General features: G+C 41.4%; 1 protein-coding gene across 9 annotated transcripts in view; it reads right to left on the bottom strand.

Moving 5' to 3' along the window:
- The window catches only part of LOC121285646 (acyl-CoA dehydrogenase family member 10-like), a 72,612-nt gene that overhangs the window by 40,831 nt on the left and 16,371 nt on the right, over positions 1-15,410 (bottom strand). For 3 of the 9 annotated variants that reach the window (XR_005944734.1, XM_041202298.1, XM_041202304.1), the window contains exons 1-3: positions 5,909-8,594; positions 4,492-4,701; positions 2,730-2,851 (exon numbers count right to left, since the gene is read on the bottom strand). Coding sequence is in view for 8 of the 9 variants with exons in the window: in XM_041202298.1 (XP_041058232.1) it covers positions 2,730-2,851; positions 4,492-4,701; positions 5,909-5,963 (387 nt within the window). In the remaining variant the exon portion in view is untranslated. Of the gene's footprint in view, positions 1-2,729; positions 2,852-4,491; positions 4,702-5,908; positions 8,596-8,695; positions 9,017-15,410 lie in introns of those variants that run through there. The other 6 variants (XM_041202300.1, XM_041202301.1, XM_041202299.1 and 3 more) reach the window with 6 other exon arrangements.

Below are 15,410 nucleotides of genomic sequence, written 5' to 3'. Positions count from 1 at the left end.
AGATCTACACAGTTTTAAAGTCCTGAAACAGAATGTATTAAAGTGGTAGACAATGCACTGAATCTTGATTTCAATACAGTAGGAATGTAGAGAAAGATGAGCATGTAGGATTGCGGTTGCAACTTGGCCACAGTAGCATCAATAAAAGACAGATAATTTAGAGGTGAACTAACAGGTTATGTTAAACAACAACAATATAGCACCTGTAATAAAGCCCACAGAAGCATTATAAAACAAAATATGACACCGAGCCACCTAAGGAGGTAAGGGTCAGATGACCAAAAGCCCAGTCAAAGAGGTAGATATTAAGGAACCTCTTAAAGGAGGAAAGCAAGGTAGAGAGGTATAGGGAGGAAAATCCAGAGCTTAGCAGCCTATGCAGCTGAAGGCATAGTAATCACCAATGGTAGAGCAATTCACAGAATTGTTATGGCAGGAGGCTGCCATTCAGCCTATCATGTCTGCACCTGCTCTCCAACTGAGCATTATGACTTAGTGCCTGTTAGCAGTTGATAAAGGCTGAATTGTTTAAATCTCAGAGGGGAACTTGAACAACTGTCATAACCCAAATTTTCAATGGTATATTTGAGATGCAGCTCTAAATTCAGGAATAAAACTACCAAGCATCAAGTTTTTTTTATATAAAACTAAATTAAACATTTATTAATTTAACAACTAATTAAACACACACTTACAAATTACTACCATAATAACTCTTAAACGAATCTCCAAATCAATCACTCCCAGATAAATCTTCACCAAGGCAACAATAACCCATAGACTTGAAACAGATACAAGGCAAATCACATTTGACCTTAATGAGTTCAAAATGAGGTGCCTTGCAATTTGGTTCCTTTTCAGACAGTTGTAGGCTTACAGGCTGGTTAGATCTTAGATGCTTCTGACTCACACAAACTCCTTTCTGTTTATACCTACCTTCCCCTTTGAATGTAAATTTTCCATTGTATTACTAGATTTTTAAATTTTACCTCTCCTAACAATAATCCTTTCATTCCACCAATTTTATTGGTAAACTGTAAAAAAAAAACACGTTGCTTGGCATCTTCTAGCTAGATGCAAAATTTCATCCATTCAACAAATGCAAATTCCCTTTACCTTCTACTCCTTACAGTTATCTAATTAACATCTCAAACTACTATACATCAAAGCACCCAGATTAGCTGGTTTTAATCCAATTAAGACACACACACAGATAGACACAAACCCTACTACATTCCAATTTAAAACTAATTTACAATAACATTATAGACATTAATATCTCTTCATGACAGTGCTATTCTTCTGCCTTTTCCCCATACCCTTGCACATTATTTGAATACAAACAATCATCTAATGCCCTCTTGAATGCCTCAATTGAACCTGCCTCCACCACACTTCCAGGCAGCACATTCCAGACTTGAACCACTCGCTGTGTGGAAAAGATTTTTTCTCATATCACGTTGTTTCTTTTGCAAATCACTTTAAATCTGTGCCCTCTTGTTCTTGATCTTTTTACGAGCAGGAACAGTTTGTCTCCATCTAGTCCCCTCATGATTTTGAGCATCACTCCTCTTAGCCTTCTCCTCTCCAAGGAGAACAGTCCCAAACTTTCCAATCTATCTTCATAACTGAAGTTTCTCATCACGGGAACCATTCTTGTAAACCCTTTCTGCACTCTCTCCAATGCCTTCACATCCTTCCTATAGTGTGGCGTCCAGAACTGTACACAACACTCCAGCTGAGGTCTAACTAGTATCTTATCTAATAAGTTCAGCATAAACTCCTTGCTCTTGTATTCTATGCCCCTTTAATGTGCTCAGGAAACTGTATGCTTTATTAAATGCTCCCTCCACTTGTCCTGCCGCCTGCAATGATTTATGCACATATAAACCCAGGTCCCTCTGCTCCTGCGCCTCCTTAAGAATTGTACTCCTTATTTTATATTGTCTCTTCATGTTTTTCCTATCAAAATGCATCACCTCACACTTCTCCACATTGAACTTCATCTGCCAATATCTGCCCACCCAACCAACTTGTCTATGTCCTTTTGAAGTTTGAAACTGTGACATTTACAATGGTGTCAAGTTTCGTATCATCCACAAACTTCGAAATTGTCCCCTGCACACCAAGATCTAGATCATTAACATATATTAGGAAAATTAAAATCAGAATGCTCAAGAGGGTAAAATTAGAGAAGCTCAGCTATCTTGGAGGGTTTGAAGTTGGAGAAGGTTACAGAGATAGGGAGGGGCAAGGCAATGGAGGGATTTGAAAACAAGGATGCAAATTTTAAAATCAAGATCTTGCTTGACAATGTAAATCAGTGAGCCATAAAGGAGCATATTAGGAAAGCTGACTGTTTTTAGCAACTCCCTAACGCAGAGCACTGAGTTTCAATGAAGTACAGTCCCACAATCATTGACCCAGCTGGGATCAGCAAACCCAGCACCAAGCAGGAAAATGAAAACATTGCTCTGTTTTGCTATGTTTGATTACTGCACTGCAAGCCGCTTCATGCTTTAAGTCATTGGTCATGTAATAAAAAAAAACAATGAAACAAATCTCGTAAAGAGAAGTAGAAAGCCATGATGAGTACCTCAGCGACAGTCAATATCCTCAGGGGAGGAGGGAAGAAAATTGATGAGGAAATGGGAGAATTGTTAGCTAAACCTGAGACATCAGACTCAACATATAACACCTACTGCAGCCCCCACTTCTTTGCTACTCACTTCTACAAACTGTTCAAATGTCAGTTCTCCAAGCATGCAGCGCTCCCAGGCAATACAGTTCTCTCCTGTTAATATGGTTTTCCAGATCCATCCAGGTTGAAGACAATTCTTCAGTTCCCATTCTATTGAATACAAACAGCACAGGTCATAGATTATAGAATATTGGAAGTGGCGGAACTATAAATCTTGTAGAAAGTGCTTTATAGCTACTTCGACTGAAACAGAACTAAAGAACACAGCAAATTGCAGAATTTACTATATATCATTATTCCTACGCACTAACAAATACATTAAGTACAGGTATTTCGCTCCCCCACGCCTGCACACTTAAGAGAACCAAAAGAGCAAAGAGCCTGTTCCTGGTTCGTCACTACTAACACTGAAATCCTCTAGGAGGAATGTGCAAAAGCAGCCAAGGAATGAGTCCGTCTGTCCAACCACTTTGGTCCCTTCAAAGAAATATTTGGCATCAAATCACTTCTTCTTTAATGATGGCACAGCACAAGTAAGAAATCCAGAATTGCAGATGCAACCCTTTGTCCTTTCTCTCCATCTGCGAGCTGATTCTAGGACAAATAAAAATGCAAGCTTGTGTTCTATTCTATCTAGCCACATGCCCATTATTATATATTTTTAAAACCCTGCAATTATTCCTGTATGACCCTGGCTAGGCTATTCAACCACAGGTGGCACCACAGCTAAGCCTAATGCTCAGAAGATTACAAAAAAATTAAGTCATTTGACCCATCTTAATTCATCCATATAAAAACACACTACATACACCCCTATTTCACCCTCTAATTGTTTTGTCAAATGAGTCCATGGTTTTCAATCCACTACTCTTTCTGATAGCCATTCCAAATATCAGTCACAGTGTGTGTAGAACTAATTCTTGATTGTTGTGTCAAAATTTACTTTTCACTAATTTGAACCTGTGATTCCTCGTCCTACTCAGTTTAATGTAAAGCACTATTTCATATTTACCTTTTCCATTTCCTTATTTAAGACCTCTGTAAAATCACGTCTCAGATACAGGAAAACTTTTTCACCCAAAGGATGGAGGGTGTTTGCAACTCTCTGCCTGGTTTGGTGGTGGAGGCAGAAACCCTCAACTCATTTAAAAGGCACCTAGATCTGCACCTAAAGTGCTGTAACCTGCACAGCTATGGACCAGATGTTGGAAGGTGGGATTAGAATGGGCAGCTAGTTTTAAATTTTTTTTCTTTTTTGGCCAGCGCAGACATGATGGGCTGAATGGCCTTCTTTCTGTGCCGCAAATTTTCTATGGTTCTGTGCTTTTTTCCTAGCAGAAAAGCCTAGGTTTCTCCAGTCTTTCTTCAGAGCTCCAACATTAAGTGCTCCTGAATCACTCTCCTGATTCCTGCACTGCTTCCAGGATGTGTCTCCTTTGTTTCTCAGTGAATAGAGCAGTACCTAGCCTAACATCTACACATATCCACTTCCAGCAGAGATTATTGGATAGTTTTCAGGAGGAACAATTTTTCCCTTCTCTAGCTTATGGGCTACAAGGTAGATTATATTGCCCCAACCATTGTCCCAAATGAGATCAGTTAATTTAGCCCATATCAGGCATGGTTCCCGGGACCTTCATGGTCTCAATGAACCACGAGGAAGCAGCAATCTTTTTAGTGCGCCCGTTTTCAGATAAAATACCCTCTTCCATTAAAAAAAAAGCTGTTAAAGTATGCTTCCAAAGGATTTAAAGAAAAAACAAATACAAAAATCCTGCACAATTGCTCACCAGCAACCAATGTGGCTGGATCAGGAATCAGAACTCCACCCATGTCAAAAATCACAGCCTTGTAGCGCCGAGTGTCGGAGTGTTTCCATCGAGTCGAGAACAACACCGGGACATGTGGATGTCTGCACAGGGACACAATGCTCCGTGCTTTGGCCAAGGAACATTGAGAAGCATGGATAATTCCAGAGACAGACATGCTAGCGGGAGTCGCTGTGGGGAGAAACAGAGATTACAAAAATAGCGCCGCAAAACAAACCACAGCAAGCATTTCTGTATGGTCAGCCTGAGAATGCTACAGTCGGAACACTGGATTAGAACACTCTCGGTCATACTTGTTAACATCAGGGAAGGAAAAGTAAGGAGAAAGAAAATTGGCCTGGAACCGAAAGGGACAAAGGCTTAAAAGTGGCTTTTATATTCTTATTTCCATCACTGTATCTGCAGCAGCAAATCAAATATCAGAAGGTAGAATTTTGCTCATCCCCTGACCTCATCCAGCTTTGACCTCACCAAAAGGTGACAACTCTACTCAGTATGAATGACAACATATCACCACTTTCGGGAACACATTGACCAACGTACAAAGTAGTGGCAACAAAAATAATCCCAAACCAGCCTTGTTCCCTGACAATCTGATTTCCTTAAGTAGATTCTAGCCTATACCTTACTCCCAGTTGTTTGCTGCTATTTTTAAATCATTTGACTGACTCAAATTGGATTCCAACCAATAATCAGTTCCTATATCAATTCTCTTCACATCTTCATGTTTTAACTATGTTTGATGATGTTCATTCTATTACGGCTGATATCTAGTATGATGTAGTAAACACGGCTGCCCTGACACAATCAGACTTAATCACTGGGGCAGAATTAAAATATCTAAATCGAATGTCGCTTATACTATTATTCAAATACCATATATTTTGGGGATTTAAAAAATATTATATCTCTCTCTCAAATATTATATGTATGCAGACACATGGCACAGATGGAAAGAAAGGAATACTTTGACACTATCCTGACATTGGGTCGAAATCCTGGAACTCCCTTCCTAACGGCACTGTGGGTATACCTACAACACAAGGACTGCAGCGGTTCAAGAAGGCAGCTCACCACCACCTTCTCAAGGGCAACTCAGGATGGGCAATAAACGCTGGCCCAGCCAGCAAGGCCACATCCCGTGAATGAATTAAAGAAAAAATTACCCCTTTAACATAATTGTGGTCCTCGGGCAATTTAGAGAATGTTCCAGCTTTATAGTTACATTCACGTCTGTCAGATTTTACTCACTGGTGGCGTCATGTGAAACCCGTACATGTGGAGTTTGCACTGAAAATGGAGAAATTTTCGCATCCCCCAAGACTTGATGGTTTTTTAAAATCCAGAAATTTTGCAGCAATGATAAGCTGCTACCTACCTCTCAACTCCGAAACAGCTGCCACATGAAATAAATTTTCAGGTAGAGAAATCATTCTGCAGTGAAAATTAATTTGTTTCTTCAGTTACAGGGCAAGAGCTCAGGTTAGTACTTTGAAGTGTACAGGAGAATTTATCATTCCAGACTCAAGTAAAGGCAACTACTCTCCGGGTTTAGCTTATGTACTGTAATTATGAGGATGTAGTTGATCAGCCACAGCACAATGCATGGACATGATGTCAGGAAGCACTTCTTCACACAAAGTGAAGTAGAAATCTGGAACTTTCTCCCGCAAAAATATTCAAATATCCACGGATTTCTGACAGCCATTCTCGAGTCAGTCCTGGCTAATTGGTAGCGCTCCCATCTCTGAGTCAGGTTTTGGATTCAAGCCTCATTTCCCCCATTCTAAGCTGAAACTTCACTGCAGTACTGCAGGTGCATTGTTTGTGATGTAATCTTTCAGAAGTGACTTTCAAGTAAAGCTGTTTGTCCTCTTCAATGGACACTAAAGGTCCCATGGTACAATTTGAAGGTGAAGAGTTGTGTTGTACCGCCAGTATCTATTCTTTAACCTACTCCATCGAACCTGGTTATTTGTTTCATTGCTGTTTAAGATCTTGTTGTTTGCAAACTGGCTGACACAATCACCTACAGCATAATCAACTACACTTCAAAAATAATGATTTGGTCGTAAAGTGCTTTGGGGTGTTCTGAGATGTGCTGTATGAATGCATGTCCTTTCTGGTTTATGAGCGCTGTGTTCTCAGCGCCTTGTTGTACCGCTGTGAACATGAGCGACTGGCAGCTAGCAAGCAAGGAAAGAAACTCAACAATTTTCATCTCCACCGTTAGCGGCGTATTCTGTACATCTCATGGAAGGACAAAATCACAAATGTGGCAGTCCTCTCAAAGGCAAGTCTCCTCAGTATTTTGGCATCATCAAGCAGAAGTGACTTCGCTGGCTCATGCAAGTGAAAGATGGAAGACGGTCGTGTACCTCAGGATTTTCATATTTGGTGAGATAGCTGGAGACAGACACCATTAGGATACCCAAAGCTCCATTTCAAGGATGTTTTCAAGCATGACATGAAGGCCCTAAACATTGATTCCCGCACCCTGGAGACATTAGCTGATGACAGGGGGAAATGGCAACATCATCTGTTGCTTTAAAATATAGCCTTTAAAAATGTCTTGCCTTTATACTGTATCTTTCACAACCACTGATCTCTCCAAGCGCTTTACAGCCAATGCAGTACTTTTTGAAGTATAGTCATTGTCATATGTATAAAATGCATATTAGTATGACTATTAAATGCAGTTCTCTCTATATTTAACTGGGATCATCATCTGTATCATTCTTACTGATCACAAGTGAGAATTACAACATTCATCTAATGTTGTCAGTTCTGCGTGTCAGCTAACGGCTCCTCAGAATCCCACTTCCTTCTGCCAATTCACAAACAGCTGTACACCATGCACTAATGCCTCCCTTTTGTGACCATCTTGCATTAATGTAGCACAATACTGCAAGTCCCACAGGTAGCATTTGTTTACAACTTTTTTTATTCTTCCACAGGATATGGGTGTAACTGGCTAGGCCAGCATTTATTGCCCATCCCTAATTGCCCTTGAGAAGGTGGTGGTGAGCTGCCTTCTTGAACCGCCACAATCCATGTGGTGTAAGTAGACCAACAATACTGTTAGGGAGTTCCAGGATTTTGACCCAGCTACAGTGAAGGAACAGCGATTGTTCCAAGTCTGGATGCTCTGTGACTTGGCAGGGAACTTGCAGGTGGTGGTGATGTTCCCATGCATCTGCTGCCCTTGTTCTTCTAGGTGGTAAAGGTCATGAGTTTGGAATGTGCTGAAGAAGCCTTTGTGGGTTGCTACAGTGCATCTTGTGTACATGGTACACACTGCTGTCACTGTGTGTTGATGGTGAAGGGTCTGAACACGTAAGTTGGTGGATGGTGTACCAATCAAGCGGGCTGCTTTGTCTTGGATGGTGTCAAGCTTTGAGTGTTGTTGGAGTCACACCCATTCAGACAAGTGGAGGGTATTCCATCACACTCCTGTTTGTTCTTTTTAGATGGTGGACAAAGCTTGGGGAGTCAGGAGGTGAATTATTCATCTCAGAATTCCTGGTCTCTGACCTGCTCTTGTAGCCACAGTATTAATCATCTAGGGCCGCTTACAGAAAGTCAGCTATGCCCATTTACTTCTACCCAGTTATTTTTAAAGAAAATTTCTAAGACATAAACCAAACACCAATAGTGTATTTTTAAAAAATAAGAACTAAAGTCAGTCTAGTTTCTTCTCTTGTGTGGGACAACTTGGGCACCATCTTGGTACATCACAGTACAAAATCATGATGGTGTTCCCGATATCATACACAGTGCAACGTGAAATCAGCGGCTGCATTCAGTATTTGCTAGCTCTCTTACGTCTACTTTGAAGCACTCTATGAAAACCAGAGGTAGTGATTTAGTCAGAGCCTGGCATTAGTATTGTAAAGGCCCTGTAATCGTAAATTACACTGTAAGGGCACAATTCTAGACCTCGACCTGGTATGTTAAATCCGTTTATCTCTCCACAGATGCGGCCTGACCGAAGTATTTCCAGTATTTTCTGTTTTATAATAAATGAACCTTATGGTTTGAACAATATGTAGAACTGCCTAATCTCGCTCAAAGTTCAAAAATTTAATTTATTTTGATGCGCCTCATTATTTAAATAAAAATCAATGTAACATGATTTGTCTAATTAAACTGAAACCCTTCTCACTTTTTTCCAATGCTAGATTTCGCGATGAAGAAATAGTTGTTATTGACAGTTTGTCTGGTCACTGGTCAAGAGTTGGGAACTTGTTCAATCTCTAACTGAACCCTCTATTCCTTGATTTCCGGCCCGATGAACTGACGCAGGATAGTTTATAAACATAACGTCATGTTATCTTCACTTAGGCGTCCCTCAGCTTTTAAGACCCACATTTCTGCTAAAGTTGGAATTCTTCACCTTCGGCCGCCGAGAAAATCTGAAGAACGTCTCGTGATCTGACGTCATCACTCGGCGACATCCATTCCACCCACTGGTTGACATCATCACTCGGCGACATGCACTCCTCCCACAAGCTGACATCATCACTCGGCGACATGCACTCCTCCCACAAGCTGACATCATCACTCGGCGACAACCACTCCTCCGGCCCCGCTGACATCATCCCCGCGCAATTAAAAACCCATCTTGGTAAAGGAAGGTCTACCAACTGGTAGAGTTTAGTATTGGAACCAGTTATAGATAAGCTCACGTGAAAAGGAGCAGAACAGAGAAAAAAAAAATGAGCGAATTCGCCGTAAGATATGAAACTTGCGTTTATGGAGCCGCCAACAAGTAAAGGAAACGATAAAGGCAAAATACTGCGGATGCTGGAAATCTGAAACAAAAAGAAAAACAAGCTGGAAAACCTCAGCAGGTCTGACAGCATCTGTGGAGAGATAAGGTTTCGAGATAAAAACAAAAAACTGCGGATGCTGAAAATCCAAAACAAAAACAGAAATACCTGGGAAAACTCAGCAGGTCTGGCAGCATCGGCAGAGAAGAAAAGAGTTGACGTTTCGAGTCCTCATGACCCTTCAACAGAACTGGCTGCCAGACCTGCTGAGTTTCTGTTTTTGTTAAGGTTTCGAGTCCATATGACTCTTCTTCAGAACTCTTTTTTGACGTGTGTTGAATAAAGGAAAAGGCTGGGTTATTGAATATGTTCAAGGCTGAGTTAGATTTTTGATCAAAGGGAGTCGAGGGATATGAGGGACAGACTGGAAAATGAAGTTGAAGCCACAACTTGATCAACCATGATCTTAACAAAGGGTAGCACCAACTTGAAGGGCTGAATCTCCTACTCCTGTTCCTAACTGAGCCCTACATTATGTTCATGTCAAGTTTTTTGCCTTTCTGAGTTCCAATTGCAGATGTAATTCTTTCTTCTTTCCTCATTTTTGTGCAAAAAACCTCATTTCTTTCCCAAGACCTCTCTACTTTTGAGCCTTGCATCTGTGGTTTACATGTATGCACTTTCTTTGCTTGTTTGCGGAACATTGTGAAAATGTTAAGTGATCATCTTTGTATTTAATTCTTAAATGTAAACAGTTGACATATCTCTTCTAACTTGTCCTTGCTTTGAGAAATAAGGGATTGCATGTAGAATCATATTCCTGTGAATTATATTAATTATTGTGTTAATCTGCATGTTTATCCTCTCCAAATTCTTATTAAGGAACATTCTGTTGTGCTGTTTAAAAAGGAAGGCATAGACTGAGTAATTACAAGCCAGTCAACCTAAACTCAGTGGTGGGAAAATTACTGGACAAAATTCTGAAGGACAATATTAATCATAATTTAGAAAGGCATGGATTTATCAAGGATAGTCAGCCTGGATGTTGAGAGAAGCACGTGTCTGACTTGCTAGATTTAATTTTTTGAGGAAGTAATAAGAATGGTTGATGAGTATGATATAATTTACATGGATTTCAGCAGGGCTTTTCATAAAGTCCCAAATGGCAGACTAATCAGGAAAGTAAGAGTCCATGGGGTCCAAGGGCAACTGATAAGTTGAATCCAACATTAGCTCAGTGACAGGAAGCAAAGGGTAATGATCGTCAGGTGTTTTTGTGGCTGGAAGCCTTCTTCCGGTGTGTTTCCACAATACTCAGTACTAGATGTTTTGCTTTTTGTAGGATATGTTAATGATTTAGACTTAAAAAATGGGATATGGTTAAGAAGTTTACAGATGTTACAAATATTGGTCATGTTATTAGGAAATAGAGATAGTTTAAGTAAGTTATATTGATATTTGTGGATATTAGGGATGAGTTTTAGCTATAAGTTTAATTTGTATTTCTGTATTTGTGTGTTACGAAAGGGAGGAACTTGACTTTTGGTTTCACTTTAAAAGATGCCTGCATTTTAATGTGGTTTTATGACTCTTGAAGGGAAGTTAAAACAACCACAAGGTTGAAAAAAATTGCTGTTGCCTAGCAACAGTGGTCCAGCAAGAGGGACCCACAGACACCAAAAGCGGTTTGAATTCAGTTGGTGAGTATGCTCTAAGGTGGAGGAAGTAGTTTAAGTCTCTCTAGCTGGACATACTAGTAGATTTCTGAGGGAAATAAGTCCAAGAATTTTAGATGAGTTGCTCATCTAAGTAACAGTGAATGTCGAGTGAGTTCTGGATCTCAAGGGAAATACCAAGCTGTCAGCAGTTGACTGGATTGGGAACTGCAGGCAGCAGGTCCTAAAGGGAAAAGAGGAAAGTCCCGAGAAGACCTTCTAGTCACAGGAAAATAACAGGAATCAGGAAAGTGTCCTGTTAAGTGAAGTTAAGAGTGAGGAGCAGAGGAAAGCGCCAAGCTTAAAGGGAGAAAGCTGCAGGATGCAGACTTAAAGCAAAATAGGCTAGCAAGAAGGCAGACAACCCAAGGAGACAGCTGAAGGTCTGTAATTTTTTACTGTGGGCATGTGAGGCAGTGTTGTTCTGTTGGCACGGCTGAGTGAGAGAGTGCATGGAAGGCAAAGCTTGAATGCACGTGGCAATCCGGGGAGAGGAACATCAGAAGGAATGTTCAAAGCCCTGGAGGTGGACTCTTGTGGAAGAGTCTAAGAGAAAGTGTTGTTTGGGAGAAGGTTCCAAAGTGGGTTCTTCAAGAGTGGAGATTGGAAACCCTCGTGTGAAAGAAGTTCAGTGAGACTGATTAGCTCATGGTGTGACAATTATCTGGGGGGAAGTTGATTATAGATTCATTGCATTTGTTTGGGGTGACATTTGTTACTGTGTCTGACCACAGGACCCCTATTGATTTAAAGCACTGTGTACTTACTGTGAACATTAGAGTGTAAGATAGCTTTTGTAACTTGTTTTCCTTATGAATCTGCATTTATCTGTAAAGATAAAGTTGTGGGTGAAGTATTGTAATGTAATTCATCTTTTTTTGTTTCCAAATCTTTTATTCTTTTGTTAAAAGTTCATCAGCTGACTCCTGTGACTCTGTGAGCCGCCCTCCGTGTTCCAGAACAAAGATAAAAGTTAGGATCTATCAAGCTAGGTTCCATCCTGAGATCTGACTTGTCCAGTAGTAACATCAGCTGGGATAATAACAATGCGGTTGATAATTTTGAGAAAAAAAACTATAGGCTCTAGTAAGATATCGATGGACTGGTCAGATGGGGGAAAGGTGGCAAAATAGAATTAATTTCAAAGGTGTGAGGAAATGCATTTTGGGATACCAAACAAGGCTTGGGAATAATGAAGGGACTTGAGGAAGGAAAGGAATGGGTGACCACCAGGCAGTCCAAGAGAAACAGGCAGGTAGTTCAGGAGTACCCTGCGGTCCCGCTGGCAAATTGGTATTCCATTTTGGAGGCTGATGAGGGCGCTGGTTCCTCCAGGGAGTGCAGACAGAGCCAAGCTTCTGGCACCGCAAGCAGCCTATCTGGACAGGAGGGGAGGAAGAGCAATAGTAATAGGGAATTCTATAATCAGGGGAACAGATAGGCGCTACTGTGGCCATTAACGTGTCTCCAGGATGGTGTGTTGCCTCCCTGGTGCCAGGGTCCAGGATGTCACTGAACGGCTGCAGGGGGAGGGTGATAAGGCAGAGGTCATAGTATATGTTGGTACCAATGATATAGGTAGAAAGAAGGATGAGGTCTTTCATCAAAAATTCAGAGTTAAGCAGTGGACTGAAAAGCAGGACCTCTCGGGTTATAATCTCTGGATTACTTCCAGTGCCACGTGCTAGCGAGCACAGAAATAGGAGAAGAGTGCAGATGAATATGTGGCTTATGAGTTGGTGCAGGAGGGAGTGTTTTAGATTTCTGGATCACTGGGACCATTTCTGAGGAAGGTGGGACCTGTACAAGTGGGACTGTCTACATCTGAACGAGGGTGGGACTAACATCCTTGCAGGTGGGTTTGCTAGTGCTGTTGGGAGGAGTTTAAACCAATTTGGCAGGGGGAGGAAACACAGAATGTCAGCAGAATAGGGACACATCATAATATAGTAAAGCAATCAAGTCAGAGTGAGTACAGCTGCATTAAGTTTCAAGGGAGTAAGGCAAGGCTGGATGGCCTCTACTTTAATGCTAGAAGTATTACAGGTAAAAACAGATGAGTTAAGGGTGAGAATTGACACGTGGAATTGTGATATAGTAGCCATTACAGAGACGTGGTTGAGGGAGGGGCAGGATTGGCAATTCAACATTCCGGGATATAGAATCTTCAAGCTAGATAGGGGAGGGGGTAAAAGAGGAGGAGGCATTGCATTATTAGTTAAAGAGTCAGTTAACTGCAGTAAGGAGAGATGATATCTTGGAGGGGGCATCAAATGAAGCTTTGTGGGTAGAGCTTAGGAATAAAAAAGGGGCAGCCACACTGTTAGGTGTTTATTATAGATCCCCAGATAGTCAGTGGGAAATTGAGGAGCAAATATCTGCACAATTTACGTAGGTGTGTAAAAACAATAATAGGGTAATTATATTAGGTGATTTCAACTTTCCCAACATTAATTGGGATAGACATAGTGTTAAGAGCTTGGATGGAGTGGATTTCTTGAAATGTGTACAGGAGAACTTTTTAGGTCAATATGTAGAGGGTCCAACAAGGGACGGCGCAGTGCTGGACCTAATTCTGGGAATGAAGCCGGACGGGTGGCTGAGCTGGTGGTGGGAGAGCATTTTAGTGATAGCGACCACAACATGGTACAATTTGAGCATGTTATGGACAAGGAAATGGACAAGTTGCAAAAAAATGTTTTGGATTGGGGGAGAGCGGATTTTAGTAAAATAAGGCAGGATCTGGCCAAGGTAGACTGAAAACAGCTACCTGTAGGGAAATCTACAGAAGAGCAATGGGGAACATTCAAAAAGGAAATGGGGAAGGGTACAGGCTCAACATGTTCCTTCTAGGGTGATAGGAAGGAGTAACAAGCCCAGAGAACCATGGATGACCAGAGATATTTAGGATACGATCAGAAGAAAAAGAGAGACTTTTAGCAGGTACAAGGGAAGCAAATCAGCAGAGGCATTAGTAGAGCTAAAGAAAGCAATTAGGAGAGCAAAGAGAGGATATGAAAAAGCTCTGGCTGGTAAAAGTAGGGAAAATCCCAAGATATTCTATGAGTATATCAATGGGAAGAGGATAACCAGGGAAAGAGTAGGGCCCATTAGGGACCAAGGGAGCAATTTATGGATGGAGCCAGAGGACATTGGTAGAGTGTTGAACGAATACCCATCCCCAAGTGAATAGGGATGAAGGTATGGAACTTGGGGAGAGGGACTGCAAGGTTCTTAAGCAAATTGATATAGGGAGTGACAAGGTATTGGAGGTGTTGGCAGGCTTAAAAGTGGACAAATGCCCAAGTCCAGATGATTTGTGTCCCAGATTGCTGAGGGAGGCAAGGGAGGAGATCACAGAGGCTCTGACCCAAATTTTTAATTCCTCTCTGGCCATGGGGGAGGTGCCAGAGGACTGGAGAACAGCTATTGTGGTTCCACTATTTAAGAAAGGTTGTAGAGATAAGCCTGGGAACTACAGACCAGTTAGTCTCATGTCAGTGGTAGGGAAACTATTGGAGAAAATTCTGAAGGAGAGATATTTATCTCCACTTGGAGAGGCAATATTTGATCAGGGATAGTCAGCATGGCTTTGTCAGAGGGAGGTCATGCCTAACAAATCTGATTCAATTTTTTGAGGAGGTGACCAGGTGTGTAGATGAGGGCAGTGCAGTTGATGTAGTTTATATGGATTTCAGCAAAGCCTTTGATAAGGTCCCACATGGGAGACATAAAGAAGGCAAATGCACAAGGGATACAGGGTAATTTGATAAGGTGGATTCAAAATTGGCTTAGTTGTAGGAGGCAGAGGGCGATGATAGAAGGCTGCTTTAGTGACTGGAAGCCTGTGTCCAGTGGCGTACCACAGGGATCTGTGCTGGGTCCCCTATTGGTCATTTATATAAACAACATATAAATGGCATGACTATGTGACGGGTAGGATTAGTAAGTTCGTGGATGATACAAAGATTGGTTGGGTGGTTTACAGTGAGGTTGAGTGTCTTGGGCTACAGGAAGATATAGATGGGATGATCAAATGGGCAGATAAGTGGCAGATGGAATTTAACCCTGAAAAAAGTGTGAGGTGATACACTTTGGAAGGAGTAATTTGACAAGAAAGTATTCAATGAATGGGATGACACTAGGAAGTTCTGAGGAACAAAGGGACCTTGGTGTGTGTGCCCATTAGATCTCTGAAGGCGGAGAGGCATATTAGTGGGGTGGTGAAAAAGGCATTTGGGACAGTTGCCTTTATCAATCGAGGCATAGATTACAAAAGTAGGGAGGTCATGTTGGAGTTGTATAGAACCTTGTTGAGGCCACAGCTAGAGTACTGTGTGCAGTTCTGGTTGCCACATTATAGGAAGGATGTGATTGCAATGGAAGGGGTGCA

The sequence above is a fragment of the Carcharodon carcharias genome, chromosome 13 (assembly GCF_017639515.1).
Source record: "Carcharodon carcharias isolate sCarCar2 chromosome 13, sCarCar2.pri, whole genome shotgun sequence".
In the NCBI taxonomy this organism is placed as follows: Eukaryota; Metazoa; Chordata; class Chondrichthyes; order Lamniformes; family Lamnidae; genus Carcharodon; species Carcharodon carcharias.
This window is presented reverse-complemented; position numbering and strand designations above follow the sequence as displayed.